This window comes from Rattus norvegicus, chromosome 1 (genome assembly GCF_036323735.1).
Source record: "Rattus norvegicus strain BN/NHsdMcwi chromosome 1, GRCr8, whole genome shotgun sequence".
NCBI classification, from domain to species: Eukaryota; Metazoa; Chordata; class Mammalia; order Rodentia; family Muridae; genus Rattus; species Rattus norvegicus.
In genome coordinates this window covers 179963702-179985150 of record NC_086019.1, presented here as the reverse complement: position 1 = coordinate 179985150, position 21449 = coordinate 179963702, and the positions used below count along the sequence as shown (strand labels likewise).

The window sequence follows — 21449 nt, the reverse complement described above, 5'->3', positions numbered from 1 at the left end:
ATCTATCTATCTATCTATCCATCCATCCATCCATCCATCTATTATGTATACAGTGTTCTGCCTGCAGGCCAGAAGACGACACCAGATCCCATTATAGATGTTAGGGACTAGCATGTGGTTGCCGGGAATTGAACTCAGGTCCTCTGGAAGAGCAGCCAATCCTCTTAACCTGAGCCATCACTCTTAGCAGCTGAGTCACACTGAGGAGATGGAATATTTCATGTGGATGAGCTCCTGGGGTGGAGTTGCCTGGTCAAAGCAGTGTGTAACAGCTGCGGCCAAGCTGCCCTTGAGGAATGTCTTAAGGTTCTACTGCGGTGAACAGACACCATGACCAAGGCAACTCTTATAAAGGACAACATTTATTTGGGGCTGGCTTACAGGTGCAGATGTTCAGTTCATTATCATCATGGTGGTAACATGGCAGTGTCCAGGCAGGCAAGGTTCAGGAGGAGCTGAGAGTTCTATATCTTTATATGAAGGATGCTAGAAGACTGGCTTCCAGGCAGCTAGGATCAGCATCTTAAAGCCCACACCTACAATGACACACCCACTCCAACAAGGCCACACCCACTCCAAGAGGGCCACACCTCCTAATAGTGTCACTGCCTGGGTCAAGCATATACAAACCATCACAAGAAGGCAGAATCATTTTTTAGTCCCAGCAACAATGAACAAGAATGGTTTTCTCTTCTAATCTGACATCTACAAAATAGAATCCCACTGTAATTTTCATTTGTATACTTGATGTTATGCAATGGTCAATTATCTTCCCATTTACTTAAAAGCCACTTGTGTTTCATTTCTATTAACTGTGTTTTCATATTCTTGTCCATTTAATATATTGTTTTCAAATGAGTGTTTAATAAGAGATGCTGGCCACTCCTGTCCCAGCCTCCATGAGAGATGCATGGAGTCCCTGATTGCTGTTTTCCAGAAGTACAGTGGGAAGGATGGGAATAGCTGTCAATTCTCCAAAACTGAGTTCCTTTCTTTCATGAACACAGAGCTGGCCGCCTTCAGGAAGAAACAGAAGGACCCTGGTGTCCTTGAATGCATGATGAAGACGCAGGACCTCAACAGCGATGGACAGCTAGATTTCCAAGAGTTTCTCAACCTTACTGGTAGCTTAGCTATAGTGTGCCATGAGTCCTTCCTCCAGACTTCCCAACCAAGTCATCATCTCCTCCACCCCCTCCACCATCCATCCCTGTACTGAGCCCACCACACCACACACACAGCCCATGCCTGACAGGGAAAATAAAACAATGTCAATTTTTTTTAAATGTCAACAAAAAGAGAGAAGCTATCTCCCTGTGTTCATTTGGTCAAGAACTGGATCAGAGGCTGAAGGCTCCACATTCCCAGTCACAGCACCTCTCTCCCTAATGACTGCTTCAGAGGAAGGATCGCTTCATGGTCTTCCTAGCACTCCACACCCCTCCCACAGGTTCACCTGCACCCCTAATAGGTTCCTCTGGAGCAGCGGTCATGTTGTGGTGACCCTCAACGACAAAATTATTTCACTGCTATTGTTATGAAACGTAATCTGAGATGCTACTCCGAGGGGTGGAGACCCACAGGTCAAGAAACACTGACAGAGCTCCACTGCGCCCCCTTCAGGGTCCATCCTACTCCTGATCTCTAATTCTAGTGCCCAGTGCAGACAGCTGCACCCTCAAGTGAGCCTCCTCAGACCTGCAGCTGTGTCTCTGCAAGGCTGGCCTGACCCTTGCCCAGCACCTAGCTTCCGGCTCCGGCTCCGGCTCCACCCACTTGCAGAGTGAGGAGTGTTTCCCATTCTTCCATTGAGATGTTGCTGAAAGGATGAGGTAGAATTGTTCGGGTGCCCAGGTCCTGGTATTTTGGGGGCAGATCAAGGCTCCTTCTCTTGTCCAACTGACAAAAGAGAGTAGACACATAAATGTTAATTAGGAGCAAACGAGTGAGTTAAGGGTCTCCTTTACTCTGGGAACTCAGGAGAGCTCCCCAAGAATTCGGGTTGACAGCTCTTCCTTTAAATGAGAGCAGGGAAATCCAGACCCAGCGCCTCTTTTTTTGTCAGTTGTCAGAACTGAAGGTTTGTGATCGCTGCAGCTTCAGGTGTGGGGGGCATTTTTAAAAAAAATTTAAAGGTTTATTTAATATATGTGAGTATACTATTGCTCTCTTCAGACACACCAGGAGAGGGCATCAGACCCTATTACAAATGGTTGTGAGTCACCATGTGGTTGCTGGGAATTGAACTCAGGGCTCTGGAAGAGCACTCAGTGCTCTTAACTGCTGAGCCATCTCTCCAGCCCCTACGTTTTGTTTTTTGAGACAGGGTCTCGTAGTAACCTGCGCTGTCCTGTAATTCTCTTAAGTAGTTCTGTCTGTCTTCCAGCTCGCAGCAATCCTCCGGCTTCAGTCTCCCCAGGGCTGGAATCACAAGCTAGCTTTTCTTTTACAGAAGTCTTGGAGACTGCTCTGGAATCCAGCAGAAACCTGTTTGGTGTTCCTAGTCTAAGACAGAAGCAGACTTCCGGGGTGGGGGGGAGGAGAAGCTGTGGTGTGCAGGTCGGCCGGTTTTCCTGGAGAAAGGGTGTGTGTCGGGGGCTGGGGGGGGGGGTGTAGTCTGTTCACGGCCTGCGAGTCTCGGGGACAAAGGCTGCGGGGCCCTGTGCCCCGCTCCGGCCAGCCCTCCTCCAGTGAACTTTGGAGGCACCGGCCGTGACCTCGAACCACGAGTCACCAAGGCTGGGAGCCCACGCTGCACCCAGCACAGGGGAACCCAGAAGGATCGGTCCAAGTCCCTCGCGTCTCAGCCCCTTCCCACTCCTTCCTTGCCTCTCCCCCTCATTTCTTCCAATGTACCCTTCTCCCTATTCCTCCTCAGATCTAGTCCTCTCCTCCCTATCCCTAGCCAACTCCTTGTTCCAACTCCTTGTTACTCCAGCTCCCCGTTTCTTGTCCCTCCCACTCACTCTGTCCAACATCTTGCACCCCTATCTCCTCGCCCCGCCCCTTACCCCGCCCCTTTACCCATCCCCCCCTCCCCCGGTCCGGGGCTCAGGCGCTGGGCGAACATGGCGGCTGCGGTCGGGCGGGACACCCTACCTGAGCACTGGTCCTACGGCGTCTGTCGGGACGGCCGCGTCTTCTTCATCAAGTGCGTGAGAGGCGGCGGCACCCGGGCGGGGTCGTGTGCTGGGGCTGGGTCCGCGGGCGGGCGTGTGGGGCGGCGGCGCTAACAGGTGCACCTCTCCCGTAGTGACCAGCTCCGCTGCACGACCTGGCTGCACCCGCGTACGGGAGAACCGGTCAACTCCGGTCACATGATCCGCTCAGGTAAGCGCCCGGTCGGTAGAGGGTGCGGGAGGGCGCCACGGCTGTGCAAGTTTGACCAACTTTTCTCGCCTTCCCGCAGACTTGCCGCGCGGCTGGGAGGAGGGCTTCACGGAGGAGGGCGCCAGTTTCTTCATAGAGTAAGTGAGCCCGCACCACCGCCGCACCTCGCTTGCTTTCCCGCAACCTTGGCGGGCTCGGCGCTTGGGGTTTGTATGTCTGAAGGTGGCGGGCTCGGGGGACCGCTGCGTACCGGGGTTCGCAGCGCCGCAGGGGGCCTGACCAGGTCCCGCCCGCCGGCGGCCGAGCCAGCAAACTCCACGGCTCCCGGGACACGCCTACCCCGGGGACATGCGCTGGGCACAGTGGCCGGTGTCAGGGAGAAAGGCTCCGGTGGGTCAGGAGTGTGGCCTGAGGGCTTGGGCGTGGGGGAGGGGGGAGGGGGCCCCGACGCTAGTGTAGCCGCGCTGGCTGGGCTGGCGGTGGAGAGTTGGAGCGCGACCCGGGCCGCTGCATCCTTGCTTCTCAGGGATGGGATGGGGGTGGGGCTCCCGGTCAGCCAATGATATTCTTGGAACTCTACCCGCGAGTCTTCGGCGGGCGCCGAACGCAGTGGAACGCGGACGGTCGGCTCTGCCTGGGCTAGTAGAACGGGAGCTTAGCCGCCTGAATCTCTGGGCGCTGTCCCAACAGTTATTCTGGGTCTGTTGGGCTGCGTGGATCTGATCTCGAAGCTGTAAGGGGACACGTGTACAATCTTCCCTTTTCCCACTCCGGGAAGGTGCCTGTGTTGCAGCGTTCCTCCCCTCTGTGGGTCCTGGGAGTCAGAACTTGCCTTTGATCGTTTGACCCAGTCAGTGCCTGGCATAGAGTAGGAGCTCTGTAAATGTTTGTTTATGGAATGAATGAACTAGCCAAAGGTCTGGCGGCCGATGGTTTGACTGGCACTCGGTGTACTGTGGGGGACCGTGATTCAGAATTAATTTCTTCACCAACTTGGAGACAATGTTTAGATCTGGATCAGAAGGTGTGGAGAAAGTCCCGAGCCTCCTTTATCACTTGGGACTCTTGAATAGTGACTGCTGATGGATGAGGTGTGTGGAAGGGAGGTGCTCACTGTTCTTCTTCGTCGATATGTAATCCGCGGGAGGAAAGGGAACAAAGAGTGAGCAAATAATAATAGCAGGTAACGGTGGCTGCTGTGCGGAAAATTAACACGAGGGGATGTGACTTGGAGTGATTGGATGGCTGGTTGGATTGGTAGGTCCTGAGGACTTTTTTCTGAGCAGGTGACATTTGGAATTTGAATGACAAGAAGGACCCCTGCTGTGGTGCCAGTAGGGGCAAGACATTTCAGAAAAAAATGTTTAAGGTACAAACCCCTTCCAGTTCAATGAGTGGCTTGAAGATGGTGATCTAGGGAGAGAATGGCATTAACGGGAGTCACAGGAAGGGAGGTAAATGCTGAAATTGGACCAGGGTAAAGAGCTCCTGAACTCTGTTCGGAGACCAGGGAGGATGCAGACGGTTTAAAGTGACTTGGTATGCTTTGGGTATTCTTCCGTTAGGGAGAATGGGGTTTGGTGGACAGCAGGAGGCTGTGGCTGTGGTCCAGAGCAGACTGTTAGTGGAGGGTGAAGCACAGAGATGGAGAAAGGTAGTCGGATTCAGGCTGTGCTTTGGATGCTGCCCGAGAGAAAGAACAAAGATGACTCCTAGGGGACTGGGGAGATGCACAGTCCATAAAGCGCTTGTCATGCAAGCACGAGGACTCACGTTAGATCTCCTAAAAACCCAGGTGTGGTAACGTGCACTTGTAATCCTAGCTGTCACTGGGGAGGTGGAGACAGGAGAATCTGGGGCCTGCTGCGGGTCATCCTGCCTAAGCTGCAAGCCCCACTTCCCAGGAAGAGACAGTTTCAAAAATAAGTGGATATTTGAGAAACAACATGTGAGGTTGGGCTGGCTCCTGGATTTTATATTTACAGGCACACATATACGTGTGTACTTGTACACACAGGAATACATACAAGTACACATGCTGCATGCATGTATGCATGAACACACACTGTTGACTCCTAGAGGTTGGAGTTCCTGAGTGAGTGGGTGGTGCCCATATCTTTGAGATGGGAAGGCTGAGGGAGATATAGGCTTGAATAGGTGTTTAAAAAATCTTATTTTACTCTGTTACATATAAGATGTGAATATATCATGTAGTTCAGTAATTCTCCCCTGATTCACAAATAATCCCTTTTCAGGGGTTGACTAGAATCATGGGAAAACACAGATATTTACATTATGATTCATAACAGCAAAGTTACAGTTATTAAGTAGCAGCAAAGACAATTTTGTGGTTGGGGGTCACCACAACATGAGGAGCTATATAAAAGGGTCACAGCATTAGGAGGGTTGAGAACGACTGATACAGATATATGAATCTAAAGCTTGCGGTTGAGAGGGAGAGAGGCTCGCAGAGACCCATCTGAGGATAACTACGTGATGTCATAGGGCATAGATGTCATCGAGGACAAGTGTGGGCCAAATGTCTGTCCTGGTGTGCTGTCTGTTCATAAACACCATGAGCAAAAGCATAGTGAGGGAAATTAGGGAAAACAAGGGTTTTTGTTATCTTAGTTTATACTTCCGGTCACAGTTCATCAGTGAAGGAAGTCAGAGCAGGAAATTGAGCAGGAACTGAAGCAGAAACTGGAGGAAGGCTGCTTATTGGCTCACTCTGGCTTGCCAGGCTGCCTGATTTATGCTTACACGTATAGGATACTGTGGTCCACAGAAGGCCGGACCCTCCCACAACCATCATCAATCAAGACAATTGCCCAGAGACATGCCCACTAGAGGCCAGTCTTCAGCTGAGGTTCCCTCTTCCAGGGCTACTTTAGTTTGTGTCCAGAAGCTAAGCAGAACAATGCTCTAAGCCTGGGGGCAGGTAATGGCCGAACTTGGGAAAGGCACACTTAAGAGGAGCCACTAAAAAGGTGAGAAGAGGTCACAGGGACCTCCAGAATGGCAGGTGATGTGGGTAAGAGACAAGTCCAGGAAGGGCAGCACATCTTCCTGGAAGTTTTGTTGCAAAGAAGAGTCCAGGCATTGTCTGATAGGCTGGAGGTTGTGTGGGTAGAGGGAGGGTGCCTTAGGGGTTTGTTGCTGTGAGGAGACCCCATGACCAAGGCAACTCATATAAACATTAATCGGGGCTGGCTTACAGTTTTGGAGGTTCAGTCCATCCTCCTCATGGTAGGAAGCAACATGTAGACCAGCACAGCTGGAGATGGAGCTAGAGATTCTCCATCTTGATCCCAAGGCAGCCAGGAGAAGACTGGAATTCCATACTGGGCAAAGCTTGAGCATAGGAGCCCTCAAAGCCTGACAACAGAGTGACGATACACTTCTTCCAACCGGGCCACATCTCCTACAGTGCCACTCCTCGTGGGCCAAGCATTCAAGCATGAGTCTGTGGGGGCCATAGCTGTTCAAACCACCATAAAGGGGTTTGCTCTTTTCAGGAAAGATGGTGCAACAACAGCTTTTGTTCCGGGGGTGGGGAGGAAGGAGAAATAGATGTAGGAAAGAAACTGGCAGTTATTGGAGCAGAGTTTCTGTGGAGATGAGAAGGATGCCACCGTGTGTATCAAGGTCACTTGTTGGGACACTGAGAAGAGGTTGTGTTTTGTAGTAGTGGCACAGCCTTGAGCTTGGATTTGTGCAGTCTGGAAGATTCTAAGCTGTTGTCTCAGCACTGGGATTTTATCCCTGTTGCAACTCTTCTTCGATTATTCTGTCCCTGCTCCCACCACTCCCCCTTCTGAATCTTCCCACACTTTCTGGAAATGACTACCCATAGCAACATTGACGGTGGCCCTTACTCTCAAAGGCTGCTGGTGCCAGTAGGCTGGAATCCAGTTGTGTTTTCTACATGATAATTTCTGAAGAGGCCTCTAGATTTGGGACTAGTTTCCCCTCTCTTTTAAAAGATTTATTCGGGGTTGGGGATTTAGCTCAGTGGTAGAGCGCTTGCCTAGCAAGCTCAAGGCCCTGAGTTCGGTCCCCAGCTCTGGAAAAAAAAAAGATTTATTCATTTACTGTATATAAGTACACTGTAGCTGTCTTCACACACACCAGAAGAGGGAATCAGATCTCATTACAGATGGTTGTGAGCCACCATATGGTTGCTGGGAATTGAACTCAGGACCTCTAGAAGAGCAGTCAGTGCTCTAACCACTGAGCCATCTCTCCAGCCCAATTAATTTCCTCTTTGCCCTACCCCCCATGAAGTTTTACATCTCTGCTTACTAAAGAGTTTGTGTTCTTTTATTTTTTTTAAAGTTATTACATTTGGTTATGTGTCACCCCTAAGCCTTTAGTTTTCTGTGACAAGATCTTCCTGTGATCCTTAGACTGGTCTTGAATTTAAGATCCTCCTGTCTCCATCTCCTGAGGGTTGGGATCACAGGTATGTGCAACTGCATCCTATTTACTGAAGACTTTAAAGTCTGTTTCTTGAAGAAGACCCTGAACTATGAAATGTGTATTTTCATTTATTTCTGCACTTTTGGCTACATTCTGTCTTCATGGTTCTCGCAAGTACAGGCGAGGTGGTGCAGGCTCCCCTTTAAGAAAAAGTATTGCATTCTGAAATGTTTTCATTTTTCCGTGAGTCTCCTGACTGGATAGTAAATATCATAGTAGTTATTGATAGTGTTATCATACCAACAATGAGAATAGGATAGTAGCAATTATATAATTTTTTTTTTTTATGAGACAGAGTCTTATCTCCATGTGTAGCCCTGATTGACCTTCAAGTCACAGAGTCCACCTGCTTCTGCCTCCTGAGTGCTGGGATTAAAGGTGTGCACCGCCAAGCCTGGGCCTTTTGTTTGTTTGTTGAAGACAGGGTCTTGCAGTTTAGCCCAGGCTAGCTTTGTGTTTTCTAGCTCCCCAAGAGCTGGTCTCACAGGTAAGCACCTCCACCACATGGCGCTAACTTAATCTTTTTGAGTTTTGGGGGAAAATACCAGGAACTATTGCTATTCATAGCTGTTGTCTGATTTATTTACTTAAACACAGGGTCTCACTCTGTAGCCTAGTTGCCTGGAACACTTAACAGTCCTTCTTCCTCAGCTTTCCTGAGGATTTCTCAGGATTAAAGGCATGTATCACTCTACCTAGCTTTTTGTTTTGGGTTGAATAGAGCCTCATGTACTGAACCTAGGTCTTCTGTCAGGAAGCTATGCCCCCAGACGTTTAATTTTCATTTGGAGACAGACTCTCACTGAGCTGCTGAGGACAGCCCTGAACTTGCAATTGTCTTGCCTTAGCGTCCAAGTAGTTGGGATTTACAGGTCTGAGCCATACATTGTTCAGCTCTAGAGCTGCTTGGTGAATGATCCTCCAGCCACAGTCACCTATGTGCTAGGTGGTGTGTATGTGTGTGGAGTGGGGTGTTGGCACACCACACCCTGCTCCAAGGCTGCTCCTTGAGGGCAGACCTGTTCACTGTTTCTAGGCTTTGGCACACAGCTGAGTCCTGGTCCAGCTTCTGCCAGTATTTATGGAAGAGACTGTGTCCCCAAGAAACCTTGGACATTCATTTAATAGTCCAATCTTTATAAATTCCTGGCTAAAGAGGAGACTTGTATGTGGGACAGATGCGGGGAAGCCAGGAGTGGGCCTGTTGGGGCTGGTGTTTGGACCTAGGCATCTTGGAGATAGTCATTCATTGGCAACGGCAACATTCAAAGTAGGAACCTGGCCAGTAGAGAGGCTCAGGCAGCCTTTTCTGGCTCCTTGGTCTCATGAGCTCAGCCATTTGCATCTGGGATTTTCTCATCTGTTGGCAATTGGTCTAGACCCCTCTCTTTCCCTGGCTTCAAGGCTTTCACATCTTCTGACTTTGCTCCAAGGTCCTGACGGGGACCAGCTGGTCACACAAAGTGCCACTTAGCTTCAGGTCCTCCAGCCTTAGCTTTGCGGATTTGTGGGGTGGTCTTGTGTAGGTGCCATTCCTTAGGCAGTAGGACCTGGGAAAGATACACTGAAGACTTGGAGTGAAGTTGTTTTTCTGCTGTTCCCCCTGCACTGTGGCCTGAAAACATCTGAGGGGCAGAGCCAGTAGCATAGCTTTGAGGTTCCCAGTGCAAAATGAAAATGGAAGGCACCTACTGAAAGGGGAGGGCTGCCATTGGAAGTACTGTAGTAAAATGGGTGTGGTGGCACAGTGATCTTAGCTCGTGGGAGGAGGCAAGGCCATCAAGAGTTCAAGGTCATTCCCTGTGCTCCTTCGTGAGACTCTGACTTTTGGAGTCTCTGTCTCCAAAACCCAATAACAAAACAAGGCTGCAGTGTAAGCAGCCAGCGATTCCAGCTTTCTGGAAGTGGAGGCAGGAGGATCCAAGAGTTCAAGGCCATCTTCAGAAATATATTGAATTGTAAGAAGCTAGCCTGGGTTACATGAGCCTTTTTGCCAAGCTAAAGGAGACAAATCTACAAACCTACAATATAAAACTTGTTCCTTTTGCAGTTTTTTTCCTCCCCTAGACTTGTCATGGTTTTAAAAATTTGCTATTTCAAGTCTTTTTTTTTTCTTTTGAGAAAGAGTCTCACTGTGTAGCCCATGATAGCCTGGAATTTGCTATGTGGATCAGGCAGGCCTCAAACTCACAGAGGTCTGGTCATCTTTGCCTCCCCAGTGCTGGGATTAAAGGCATGCATCACGATTCTCTGGTTTGTTTAATATCATTTTAGGTAAAGAGAAAATGTAAGCGTACGTTATATATGTTTTGGAGCTCACTCTATATCAAATATAATCGTTTATTTAAATGTCAATATCAGGTCATTCACCTCTCATGCCGAATGACTCATCAGCCCCATGTCCCACTGTAAAATATGGTAAGGAGTGTGCAGGCTCAGGGCACTCTGGACAGGGTGAGGCACGAGCAGGCCAAGTGGGACATAGGAGGCTGGGAGAAGCAGGGAGAGCTGGGCTGCTGAGAGCCACGGCTTCTAGTCTCCTTCAGAGACGCCCAGTGTTTAGGATGTACCCTTTACGTAAAACAGCCTCGACTTTTCAGTCAATTTAAAGATGCAGTGAAGAATCAGAAGTGACAGATGTTAAGGGGGAAGTCACTATTAGCTGTAAGGCCCTTTAGAAAAACTATTAGAACTTGGACACAGCACTTGCAGAACTTTTGTTTCAAACCAGAAATTGACAGCCTTACGTTGAATTCTGGGTGCTAATGGCTTACAGGTATTTAAAGTGGAAATCCTGAAGTCTCCTTGTTGAAGAGCAAGCAGGCTCTCCGGCTTGGCTGGTTTGGATATAATCTCACATTTTACCTAGTACTTCCTGGTGGCTTTATCAAGGGGGAAAGCCGGATCACGGATTTAGCACTGGGTCCATGGGAAAACACTAACAGTGAAGGTTTTGTGGGAAGCTAGAGGAAAGACTTAGAGCTGTGGTTTGTATCACGCTCTCTAAACAGGCCCTCCAAACACCTGGGAGAACCTCTAAGTAAAAGGATGGAAGCTGCTTAAGGCTCTTGACCACAGGGGAGCCAGTTGCTCCCAAGGTAGGTAGGTTGTGTGTTAAGAGGAGGGTAGGTGTGAGTTTCCTCTGCAGTGGTAACCGATGGGGGACTTGGTACTAGGAGAAGGAACTCAGAGGAAGAATGCTTGCTTGGCATGCCAAGGAAGCCTGGGTTCCATCCCCAGCACAGCAAAAGGAAAACATGCTTCTGCCCCTCTGAGACGATTTCTATCTTTTTCATATATTAAGAGTATATGTTTGGCACTTCCTAGTGGAGGAAGACCGAGAGCAGGAAGCAGGGGGACTATTAATCCCAGGTCTTCCAGGGCTACAGAGTGAATGAGTTCAAAGCCAGCCTGTACAACTTAGTGAGACTTTGATTCAAACGTAAAAGTAGAAAGAGAAAGAGATTAGGGGTTTGTTATGGTTTGTATATGTTTGGCCCAGAGAGTGGCACTATTTGGAGGTGTGGCCCTGTTGGAGTGGGTGTGTCACTGTGGGTGTGGTCTTTATGAACCTACTCCTTGCTGTCTGCCAATCAGTATTCTGCTAGCAGCCTTTAGATGAAGATGTAGAATTCATAGCACTTCCTGCACCAGGCCTGCCTTCGTGCTGCTATGTTCCCGACTTGATAGTACTGGATTGAACCTCTGAACCTGTAAGCCAGTCCCAATGAAATGTCCCTTATAAGAGTTGCCTTGGTCATGGTGTCTGTTCACAGGAGTAAAACCCTCTAAGACAGGGTTCCATCCAGCCCAGGGTTAGGGCCTTTGCATTGCACGTGCAAGGCTCTGGGTGCAAGTCACAGTGGTTCTTTTGAGGGAGGCGGGGTGGGCAGCTGGCAAGGCAGGCTAGGATGTGGAATACTGGGTGACAGACTGTGGTGCCCACTCCAGCTCAGCATAAGGAGTCAGCATCTCAGACTGGCATGGTGTTGTGAGTAAATATTGGCAGAGGGAAGAACCTGGAGGAATACGGTGTTGTTTTCCTCTCGTCACATGGCTGTCAAAACATTTGCTTTTTGATTTCTGGGGAAGCATTTTCAATGAATGTTTTTATTGTCTGCGGAGTGTTTCTCAAACATTATCTGGTTCAACTCTTATTATTTTTTTGGCTGTAGAACTTTGGCTCGTGGGTTAAAGTGATTTTTCTACAGTTACCTATTAGCTCAGCGTTCTCGGGGCTCAGGGGAGAGACCTGGAGGTATTGTCAGCCTAACTTGGGCTTCTCAGACATGGGGACTGCAGGCTTAAAGACAGAAGGAAAAGGAAGGTCTGCTTTCCAGGGAGACCTGTGTGTAGAAAATGTCATTCATGCAGATGTCAGTTTTGCTGTGCTGGGGTGGAACCCAGGGTTTTGGGCCTGCTGGGCAAACGTTACCACCGAATGACATCCCCAGCCCTTAGCTATAGAAACAGCAGTCTTCCTGTGAGACCCAGGCTGGCCCCACTCCTCATCCTCCTGCCTCTGTCCCGCAAGTGCTGGAATCACAGGCCCTCACCAGCACACTTGGCTTCTATGGACTTAGAGTTGATTTCTCCTCTCCTCTGCCTGCCTACCTTGGGATCCCTGTGTTGGTAAGCTGCACCAGATCTACCAAATCGAAGTATCTGCCCCAGGAGGTGCCAGCTTCTCTTCACTGCCACCTGGGCTTGTGTCTGTCTCAGTGGACTTGTGCAAGTCTCACACTCTCCACCAAGCATTTGCTCAGTGCTGTGCACGTGGGGAAGATGGAGAGTGTGTAGTGGGAGTCTATGGGGAGACCCATCATTGGCTTTCTGGTCTTTCGGGGTCTTAGTCCCCAAAACAGGTCTAGTGCCTGGAGGAAAGCCACACCGGCAGCTGCTGTGGCCTCAGGTTATCTTCCTCTCCTGCACCCCAACCCCGCTTTGACAGAGCCTTCCTATATAGCTATGGTTGGCTTCAAAATCTCTATATAGACCAGGCTGGTCTTTAACTCAAAGTTCCCTGCCTCTGCTACTTGAGTGCTAGGATCAAAAGCATGTACCACCCTGCCAGGTTTGGGCTGTCATCTTTTGCTGGACTGAGATTGTTTGGCTTTTCTAACCACCTGCCACCTGGGAAGCAGAGTTGGTTTTTCTGGAAGCCCAAAGCAGGGCCAGGCCCTGCATCCTGTAGACAGTGTACATGTGTGAGGATGTGGTTGACATCTGTGGGGAGAGGCAGCCTTACCACCTGGATGCTAATCCCAGCTGGGCACTGGCTGCTCTCTGACCTTGGTCTGTGGCTGACTGTCTTTAAGCTTACTTCCCCAAAGGTTCAGTGTTGTTAGTTGGAGGATTAAATGGATCACATGATGGGAAAGGCCCGGGACATGTCTAGTGCAGAGTAAATGCCAACGAACATGAGCTCCATTCCCACAGCTCAGAGCTGGGGCGAGGGTCTGAGCCCCAATTGCATTCGCTGCTCCAGGGCAACCCTGATGTCCTTGATACTGGTTTGCCTAAGTTAGTAGCTTGTCAACTGTAAAACTCAACTCAAATTAATTTGAACCAATAAAAACGGAAAGCCATTTAGTACTAACAATATGTCCTTAGTTCTGGAAAATGCACACTGAAATGTTTGCTCTGGTGGTTATGAGGCTGGGAACTGTGTATTTGTCAGGGGAGTAAGGGGGAGGAGAGGATGACACCATGGGACACCGTGTTAACAGTGGCTGGATGATGGATACTTGGGGACATTTTTCACTGTTCTTACTTTTGCAACTTAAAAATAATTTTTTTTAGCTGGGCATGGTGGCACATTCCTTTTAATCTCAGCACTCAGGAGGCAGAGGTGGGCCGGTCTTTGAGTTCAAGGCCAGCTGATCTATAGAGCAAGTTCCAGGACATCTGGAACTAGACAGAGAAACCCTGTCTTGAAAAAAAAAAGTTCTATATATTTATTTATTTATATGTATGAGTATTTTTCCTTGGTGTATATGTGTGTACCACATGCATTCCTGGTACCTGCAGAGGTCAGAAGAGGGGGTGTTGGATCCCCTGGAACTGGAGTTACAGGTGGTTGGGGTGCTGGGAATTGAACCTAGGTCCTCTAAAGGAACAGGTACTCTTAACCTCTGAGCATCTTTTTTTTTTTGTCTGCCCGCCGTCCCACCTCTGAGCATCTTTCTAGCTCCTTTACTCTTGGCAGCTTTTACACACATTTACAGGGATGTCAGGTAAAGTGTTCATTACGACCGACGTTGTAGTGAATGCCTGGAATGCACAGGAAGCTGAAGCAAGAACATTTGATGCTGTGAGTTTTTGCTAGGCTGGCCTACATATTGAGTTCAAGGCCAGCCTGGGCTATAGCAAAACCCTGTCTCAAAACAAAACAAACAAACAAACAAAAGCAGGAAAAGAAACCCCTCAGCAGTTTATCTTAACAGTCTGGCACTGACGGGTGTACCAAATAGAAATGGCTCCTTTAATTATCATATGCTGACTGCTGTTTACAGACTCGAGGGTGGGAGGGGTGTTGGGGGGGAGTGAGGAATTAATGCATGTGTGGTGGGGTTGGGGTTTTAGCTCAGTGGTAGAGTGCTTGCCTAGCAAGCGCAAGGCCCTGGGTTCGGTCCTCAGCTCCAAAATAAATAAATAAATAAATAAAAAATTAAAAAAAAATAAAAAAATAAAAAAATGCATGTGTGGTAGGTAGCCCAATCACAGCCCCGTTTCCCTGCTTGGCTGCCTCCTTCAATATCCCTGATGGTCCTGCACACGCTGGGGCCATCTTTTTTTTTTTTTTTTTTTTTTTTTTTTTTTTTTTTTTATTAACTTGAGTATTTCTTATATACATTTCGAGTGTTATTCCCTTTCCCGGTTTCCGGGCAAACATCCCCCTCCCCCCTCCCCTTCCTTATGGGTGTTCCTCTCCCAACCCTCCCCCCATTGCCACCCTCCCCCTAACAGTCTAGTTCACTGGGGGTTCAGTCTTAGCAGGACCCAGGGCTTCCCCTTCCACTGGTGCTCTTACTAGGATATTCATTGCTACCTATGAGGTCAGAGTCCAGGGTCAGTCCATGTATAGTCTTTGGGTAGTGGCTTAGTCCCTGGGATGGGGCCATCTTTTTAAGGGAAATACTGTCTATCCAGGGCCAGGCTGCCTGAAGTCACAGGTACTTGCCTAGGCTGCAGGAGACTAGGCCGTGAGAGGGAAAGGCTGGGGTCTGTTTTCTTTCTGGAAACTTAGAGGCTGTATGAAATGCTGCCCGGAACCAGGCAGCCACCTGGCATCAGCTGTGGACGCTGGAAAATAGACAAGTTGTCTGGTGTTTATCAGAGCAACAGCTGACACTAGTCAAACATGTTCCTTCTAGGGCACACATTCTGATTGTCATTTGTACAACTTGGGCATTTGAGTCAGGAGTTGGGGGCCAGGGGAGAGCTAAAGATCTTCCTGAAACCAGAACCTCAGGTGGGACTCGAACCTGAGTTCTTTGGTGCTATTTCTACCCTGGCTCCACCCACCCTTCCTCTGTACCATCCTGGAGGACACCAAAGCTGCAGCATCTTGGACCTCCCTCACAAAGACCCCGAGGAGGGGAAAGTGAGTGGAGCTATGGTTCTCAGCAGGTGGGGGTGGTGAGCAGGGCCCTGGTGTCCTGGAGGGGTGGGTCTCCTCGTTTGGAGTATCACCCCCTCGTTAATCTTTTCCACTTCTCCCTTCCCCTCCTCCCCAGATGTCAACTGACCCAGCTTAGGGACTGATGAGCCTCTTAAGTCTGCTTAAAGAGCCAGGCCGTCTTTTAGGGCCTGCCTGAGAACATGTCTACACCCCAGCCAGCTCTACTGAATTTCCTATCTGGGCCTCACAGCCTGGAGCTGGCACGCGCTCTCCTGTGCCTCCCCAGAACCACAGGGGAATGTCGTAAGGGCAGAGTCCCATTTCATCCTGTGCCCCCCGGTATTGCTGCTTGGCCTTCCTATGGGCCAGGGCCAGACAAAGGCATATTTGTGTCATCCCCGTTTGTAACCTGAGTTGACCATAGCTCATAGCTGGAGCCCGTGGGCTGTGTAGGGTTGAGTGGCTCATTAGAGAATTAACCAGACACTGCTTGGTTTGGGTGAAGGACTCATCCATTCAGTTACCAGACGTGAAGCTGAAGGGTCTTCACATTGGGCCCTGTGGACAGAGAGAGGCCACTATCCCTATTTCCAGTGTCCAGTGCACAAGCAGAGAGGACCCTGGCCAGTTTCAGTCTGGGCGTTGGGGGCGGGGCTCTGAGAGAATGGATCTGGGGACCTCCAGGGAAAGATTGAAGGCAGGCAGCTGTGGAGAAGGGCATTGCTGACCTGCAGGGGAGCAGGGGAGCAGGTAGTGTGGGTCATGGCATCTGTGTGAGGAGTGGAGGTGTTGGGTGGGTCCTGGATCAAGGCCTGCATTGGCAGCTTGGTTTCAGGAAAGAGGGCTGATGGGGACATTGCCTAAGGGGTTCCCAGTGCCTGAGTCTGAAACTTACAGTGGTTGTAGAACAAGATACTGGGCTGGGGATGGAGATTGATTTTAATTGGCAGAGTGCTTGCACAGTTCCCATGAAAACTTGGGTTCGATCCCAAACACTGCATAAACCTGGCACGGGTGGCACACATCTGTAATCCTCATACTTCAGAGGTGAAGGCAGGAGGGTCAGAGTTTCAAGGTTATCCTGAGCTACCAAGGCCACCCTGAGCTACATGAAACTCTGTTTCAAAAAGAAAGCAAAATGATGCAATAGACTGGTGCCCCGGTCACTTCAATCTCTGTCTCCAGGTGTTTCCTCACCTAGAAAGTGGGGCAGTGATAGTCATGGCCACTTTGACCACCTACAGCAGCAGGAGCTCTCTAGCTGAGAAAGAAACCCTTATCATTGCTGCTTTCTAACTCTGTGAAGGAAGTGCCTTGCTGGGATAGGTAATGTGCTGCTGGCCAGGGGCTGGCATAGTTTCTGGGGATGTCTTCTGAGTCCTAGCTAGAGGTGGGGTTTGTGTCCTTTTGCTTTTTCTTTTCATTCATTGTTTTTGTTTAAAGAGGATCTCACTTAGTAGTCTAGGCTAGCCTTGAATTTATGTCTCCCAAACACTGGGACTCCAGGCTGCCAGTGTGCCTCGATGAGAACTGTCTTTGTATTGAGACGTGTCTGTAATTGGAAGCTGGGCACTGATTGGTGCTAAATACCAAAGAGTGGTTATTGATCTTAGAGGCTCTGTGTAGCTGTGTCTGTCTAGAGAGAGCATGACCAGGTTTTCTGGGCTGAGCCTTGGTATGGGCTTTCCACCCCTTGCCCTCTGCAGGACCCTGGTGGAGGGGCTTCCTTGGGGTTCCTGCATGGGCTATCTGGCAGAACATCTTGTTCAGTTGGGGGTAGGCAGCAACCTTGGTGTTTGTATTAGACACACTTAATGAAGTGCATGAACTAAAGCCCTAGTTTAGAATGTGGCTCTAAGTCTCTGGGGGCTTGGGACGTGGGAGCCTACACAGGTGCCACAGGTAATGCCGAAAGTGAAGCTTCAGCTCCTGCATCTGCACAGCAGCGGCGCCCCTTTTCTCTGGGTGTCATTTGAGATGGAAAGCTGATAGCCTGGCTGCAGGTCCATGCCTCTGCTCTACACATGGTGGGCCATGGGCATCGTGTCCTTCATGACAGAAGCTCATCTGTCCAAAACAGATAGTTGTCTGTCAGTTCCGACACTTTTGCTCAGAGGGAATCCTGGGAGCAGGAGTCTGGTCTTACTTCTCCATGGAAGTAGAACCGTGCTACTCTCACCTCTGCCTGGATTCTGCTGTCAGTCTGTCTCATAGGGAGGGGTCTGGTTGGTCATACCAGTGACCATAGAGTGGGGACTCTGCCTTCCGGAGGGTGATAAGCCCACACCTCAGAAGCCATAACTACTTAGAGATACTCTGCGGACAGGGGAGGCCTGGCTGGAGGGTCGTTCTGGGGTGCTGGAGGAGGCAGGAAGGTTGCAACTCAGAACCAGGCTGACTGTGTGCATGTGCACCTATCAGTGAATGGTGGTGATGGGAAAGTGATATCCTATCTCTCCCAACAGCCCTGAGCTGGTCCTGGGGGATCCTGGCAGGACTAGGGGCATGACCCTGTGCTCCAAACAACTCACCAGCTCCCTGTGGACTGTGTCAGGTTCAGGGCCAATGTTCAGCCAAATAGGTATGTAGGTTTGCTGATTTAACCTTTGACCTGTCTCTCCAGAAATGCTGGTTTACAAGGAGAGTGTTTAGAGTTGGGAGTTAGTAAGGCTTTGTGAGCTGGGATGGGAAGAAGGACCAGAGCCCATGGTCAGGGTTCAAGGGAGGAGAAACGCTTACCTAGCCTGCCAGGGGAGTGCTTGGAAAAGTATTTTTCTTAGCACGTTGTGAGCTGGGGATTTGGAAAATAATAGACAGTCGGCTGCTGTGAAGCTGAACACCTATAATCACTGTACCTACCCAGGGATGCGTTTTTAAATGGAACTGGTGGTACCTAAAATTACATCCGTTTATGTAGGCTTTGAATAATTACTTTTTTTTTTTCCTCTGTGAGGTGTGAGTGAGAGCTGAAGAGAGCTCAGCTAGCCTCTGCCTTTGGTTTTTCCACCTGTCCTCACCCGAGACTGTGTAGGTGTGTTTCCGTGTTCGACATCAGATGGGTTCTGAAACCCAGAGGACATTAATTCTTTGGGGGAGAGAGAAGTAATTAGCTTCATGTTCTGGGAATAGATATTTAAGTTAGAACTCAGAATGTACCCCTGTATTGTGGGAGAGGCATGGGTGATTGGTACTGGACATTTCATAGAACAAGCCAGACGTTCTTAAAGTGAGCTGTAGGGTGGACTGGTACCCCAAGAGGCCAACTGGTTTTCTTAAACCCTCATTCATTCATTCATTCATTCATTCATTCATTCATTCAGTGTTTGTGTGTTTCTTTTTTTTTAATTTATTTTGAGACAATGTCTTACTACATAACTTTGGCTGGCTTTGAGCTCCCTTTGTAGATTGGTCTGGCTTGGGACTTGTGGGCAATCCTCCTGCCTCTGCCTCCGTGGTGTTGGGATTATAGGTGTGCAATACCACCTTTACTTATTTATTTATTTATTTATTTTTGGTTCTTTTTTTCGGAGCTGGGGACCGAACCCAGGGCCTTGCGCTTCCTAGGCAAGCACTCTACCACTGAGCTAAATCCCCAACCCCCCACCTTTACTTATTTACTTTATGTATGCTTGTCTGGCACTGACATGCTCACCAAACTTAACAGAAATGACTTCTTTAATTAAATGCTGACTGCTGTTTACAGACGAGAACAAGGGTTGGAGGAATTAATGCAGATGTATTAGGTAGCCCAGTGAAGGCTGCCTAGCAGTCCTCTGTGTCATCACAGTCCCTCTTTCCCTGCTTGACTGCCTCTCCCCAAGATCCCTGATGGTCCTGCACAGGCTGGGGCGATCTGTTTTAGGGAAACACTCAAACTGTACAAGTTCACTTAAAAGGGTGAATGGCCTTTTGTAACACTAAGGGGAAATAAACTTTGGGGACCTTGTGTTGAGTAAACTGGGCAGAGCCACACTGGTGGCAGGCATTGCCACCTTTCCCTGGAACATGCAAGTGGACCGTAGATGTGTTCCTGGGCTCTGGGAGAGAGTGGGGAGGTGGCTGGCTTTGTAGCGGTCATAGACTGTGCTACACTGGGGGCCGGAGCCTGGCCAGGTAGGCCTGGGGTCTTGGCCATGCTGACCTCTTCCTGTCACATGCCAAGTACAAGGTGCCAAGGGTACAGAAAAGCTGTTAGCTGTTTAGGTCACCTCTCACTGACTTATTCTGATTCCCATATCTGGCAAGCTGAAGGTTCCTGCAAGGATAGTAGGGCCTGGGAGAGGAGACAGCCTTCTTAGACCTTGGCCTTTGCCTTGGCTGTTTTTAGAGATGAAGTCTCTTTCCCCAGCCCTGCCTAGAGTGGAGATAGGATTTTGAAAATAACGAGCCAATGAGATGGCCCAGTGGGTAAAGATGCTTGCTGTGAAAGCCTAATGAATCGGGTTTGATCCCCAGAACCCATGTAAGAGGATTTACTCTATCAAGTTGTACTCTGACCTCTCCATGTGTCCACGCGCGCGCGCACACACACACACACACACACACACACACACACACACACACACACACACAAATAAATAAAATAAAGCTGAAAAAAGAAAAAGCAAAGTGTGCTCCCAGTGGAGGGTCTGGTGCCATGTAGTGCTCTCCTGCTGTCTGTGGTCAATTTCTGGTGTCCCCTTTGAGGTTACTGCTCAACAACTTGTCTGTGGACCCTTCTCGTGGGAGGAAGGCTTTGGGCTCAGCAGGGAGAAGTTGGTGACTTTCCTGTCCTTAACACCACATTCTGACCAGGGAATGGTGATGGAGCAGTGGCCACCTGGGGTGGGAGCAGAAGTGTCCTGCCTCAGGGAATCCCCAGGTTCTGGTAACTCAAGCAGAGACCTGGCTGAGCTTGAGGTTGGCATCTGCAGGGCCTGGAACCACTTTGGGGTTCAACTCATAGGTTAAACACCTGGTCCTGCATGAGGACCTCAAGTTCATTTATGTTTGTCTGTATAGGTAGCTATGAATGTGTGGGTGGGTGACATGGAGGTTACACATGCTTATGGGTGCACTTGGGTGTCTAAGTCAGAGTTCAATCTCAGGTGCTGTTTCTAGGAGCCATCCACAGTTTTATTATGAGACGGGGCTGGAAAGATGGCTCAGCAGTTAAGAGCATTGACTGTTCTTCCAGAGTTCATTTCCCAGCAACCACATGGTGGCTCACAACCATCTGTAATGGGATCTGATGCCCTCTTCTGGTGTGTCTGAAGATAGTTACAGTAAGTAAATAAGTTTTTAAAAAAGTTATAAAGGGCTAGAGAGATGGGTCAGCAGTCAAGGGCACTGACTGCTCTTTCAAAAGTCCTGAGTTCAATTCCCAGCAACCACATGGTGGCTCACAACCATCTGTAATGGATCTGATGCCCTCTTCTGGTGTGTCTGAATATAGCTACAATGTTCTCAAACAAAATAAATAAATCTGTTTTGAAACAGGATCTCCCTGGACTTGGCCCACTGGCTGCTTAGGCAGGACTGACTGACTAGTGATCCAGGGATCTATTTACTTCTGCTCCCCCGAAGTTGGGTTTACAGGTTTGTTCCACCGTGCTTAACCTTTCTGTGGGCGCTGGGTGCTGGGCATGGAACTCAAGATCTAAACGCTTGCGTAGCACACACGGACCTCCTGGCTCCATCTTGTTTGTTCATTGTCTCACCGTGTATCCTGGCTGGCCTGGAACTCTCAGACGTCTGCCTCTGCTGGGATTAAAGGTGGGCACCGCCACCAACCAGCTATGCTGGCCTTTTTTAAAAAGGCAGAATTTTACTCTGTAGTCTAGGGGCTGCGGTCAGGCTGCTTTGGGACTCACGGCAGGCTGCCTGCTTCAGCCTAGTGAATGCTGGGATTATGGGTGTGAGCCACTATGTCTGGCTTAGGTTCATTTTCATTCATTCATATTCATCCTCCCTCCCCATAACCCTACTGACTTAGTTAGGATTTCTGTTGTTGCAGTGAAACACATGACCTAAA

At 49.3% G+C, this 21449-nt stretch overlaps 1 protein-coding gene and 1 long non-coding RNA gene across 19 annotated transcripts in view; one reads left to right on the top strand and one right to left on the bottom strand.

Annotated features, from left to right (window-relative positions):
- Positions 1–344: 344 nt before the first annotated feature.
- Positions 345–5799, bottom strand: LOC120099912 (uncharacterized). The gene is made up of 2 exons (XR_005499395.2): positions 3100–5799; positions 345–1899 (listed from the first exon to the last, which is right to left on the bottom strand). It is a non-coding gene; the product is annotated as an uncharacterized LOC120099912 (long non-coding RNA).
- Positions 2996–21449, top strand: part of Plekha7 (pleckstrin homology domain containing A7) — a 183300-nt gene continuing 164846 nt past the window's right edge. For 14 of the 18 annotated variants that reach the window (XM_063279498.1, XM_039101146.2, XM_039101141.2 and 11 more), the window contains exons 1-3: positions 2996–3151; positions 3254–3330; positions 3410–3467. In XM_063279498.1, coding sequence (XP_063135568.1) covers positions 3069–3151; positions 3254–3330; positions 3410–3467 — 218 coding nt within the window. In that variant the 5' untranslated portion in view covers positions 2996–3068. The remainder of the gene's footprint in view (positions 3152–3253; positions 3331–3409; positions 3468–21449) is intronic. The other 4 variants (XM_063279508.1, XM_039101151.2, XM_039101152.2 and 1 more) reach the window with 1 other exon arrangement.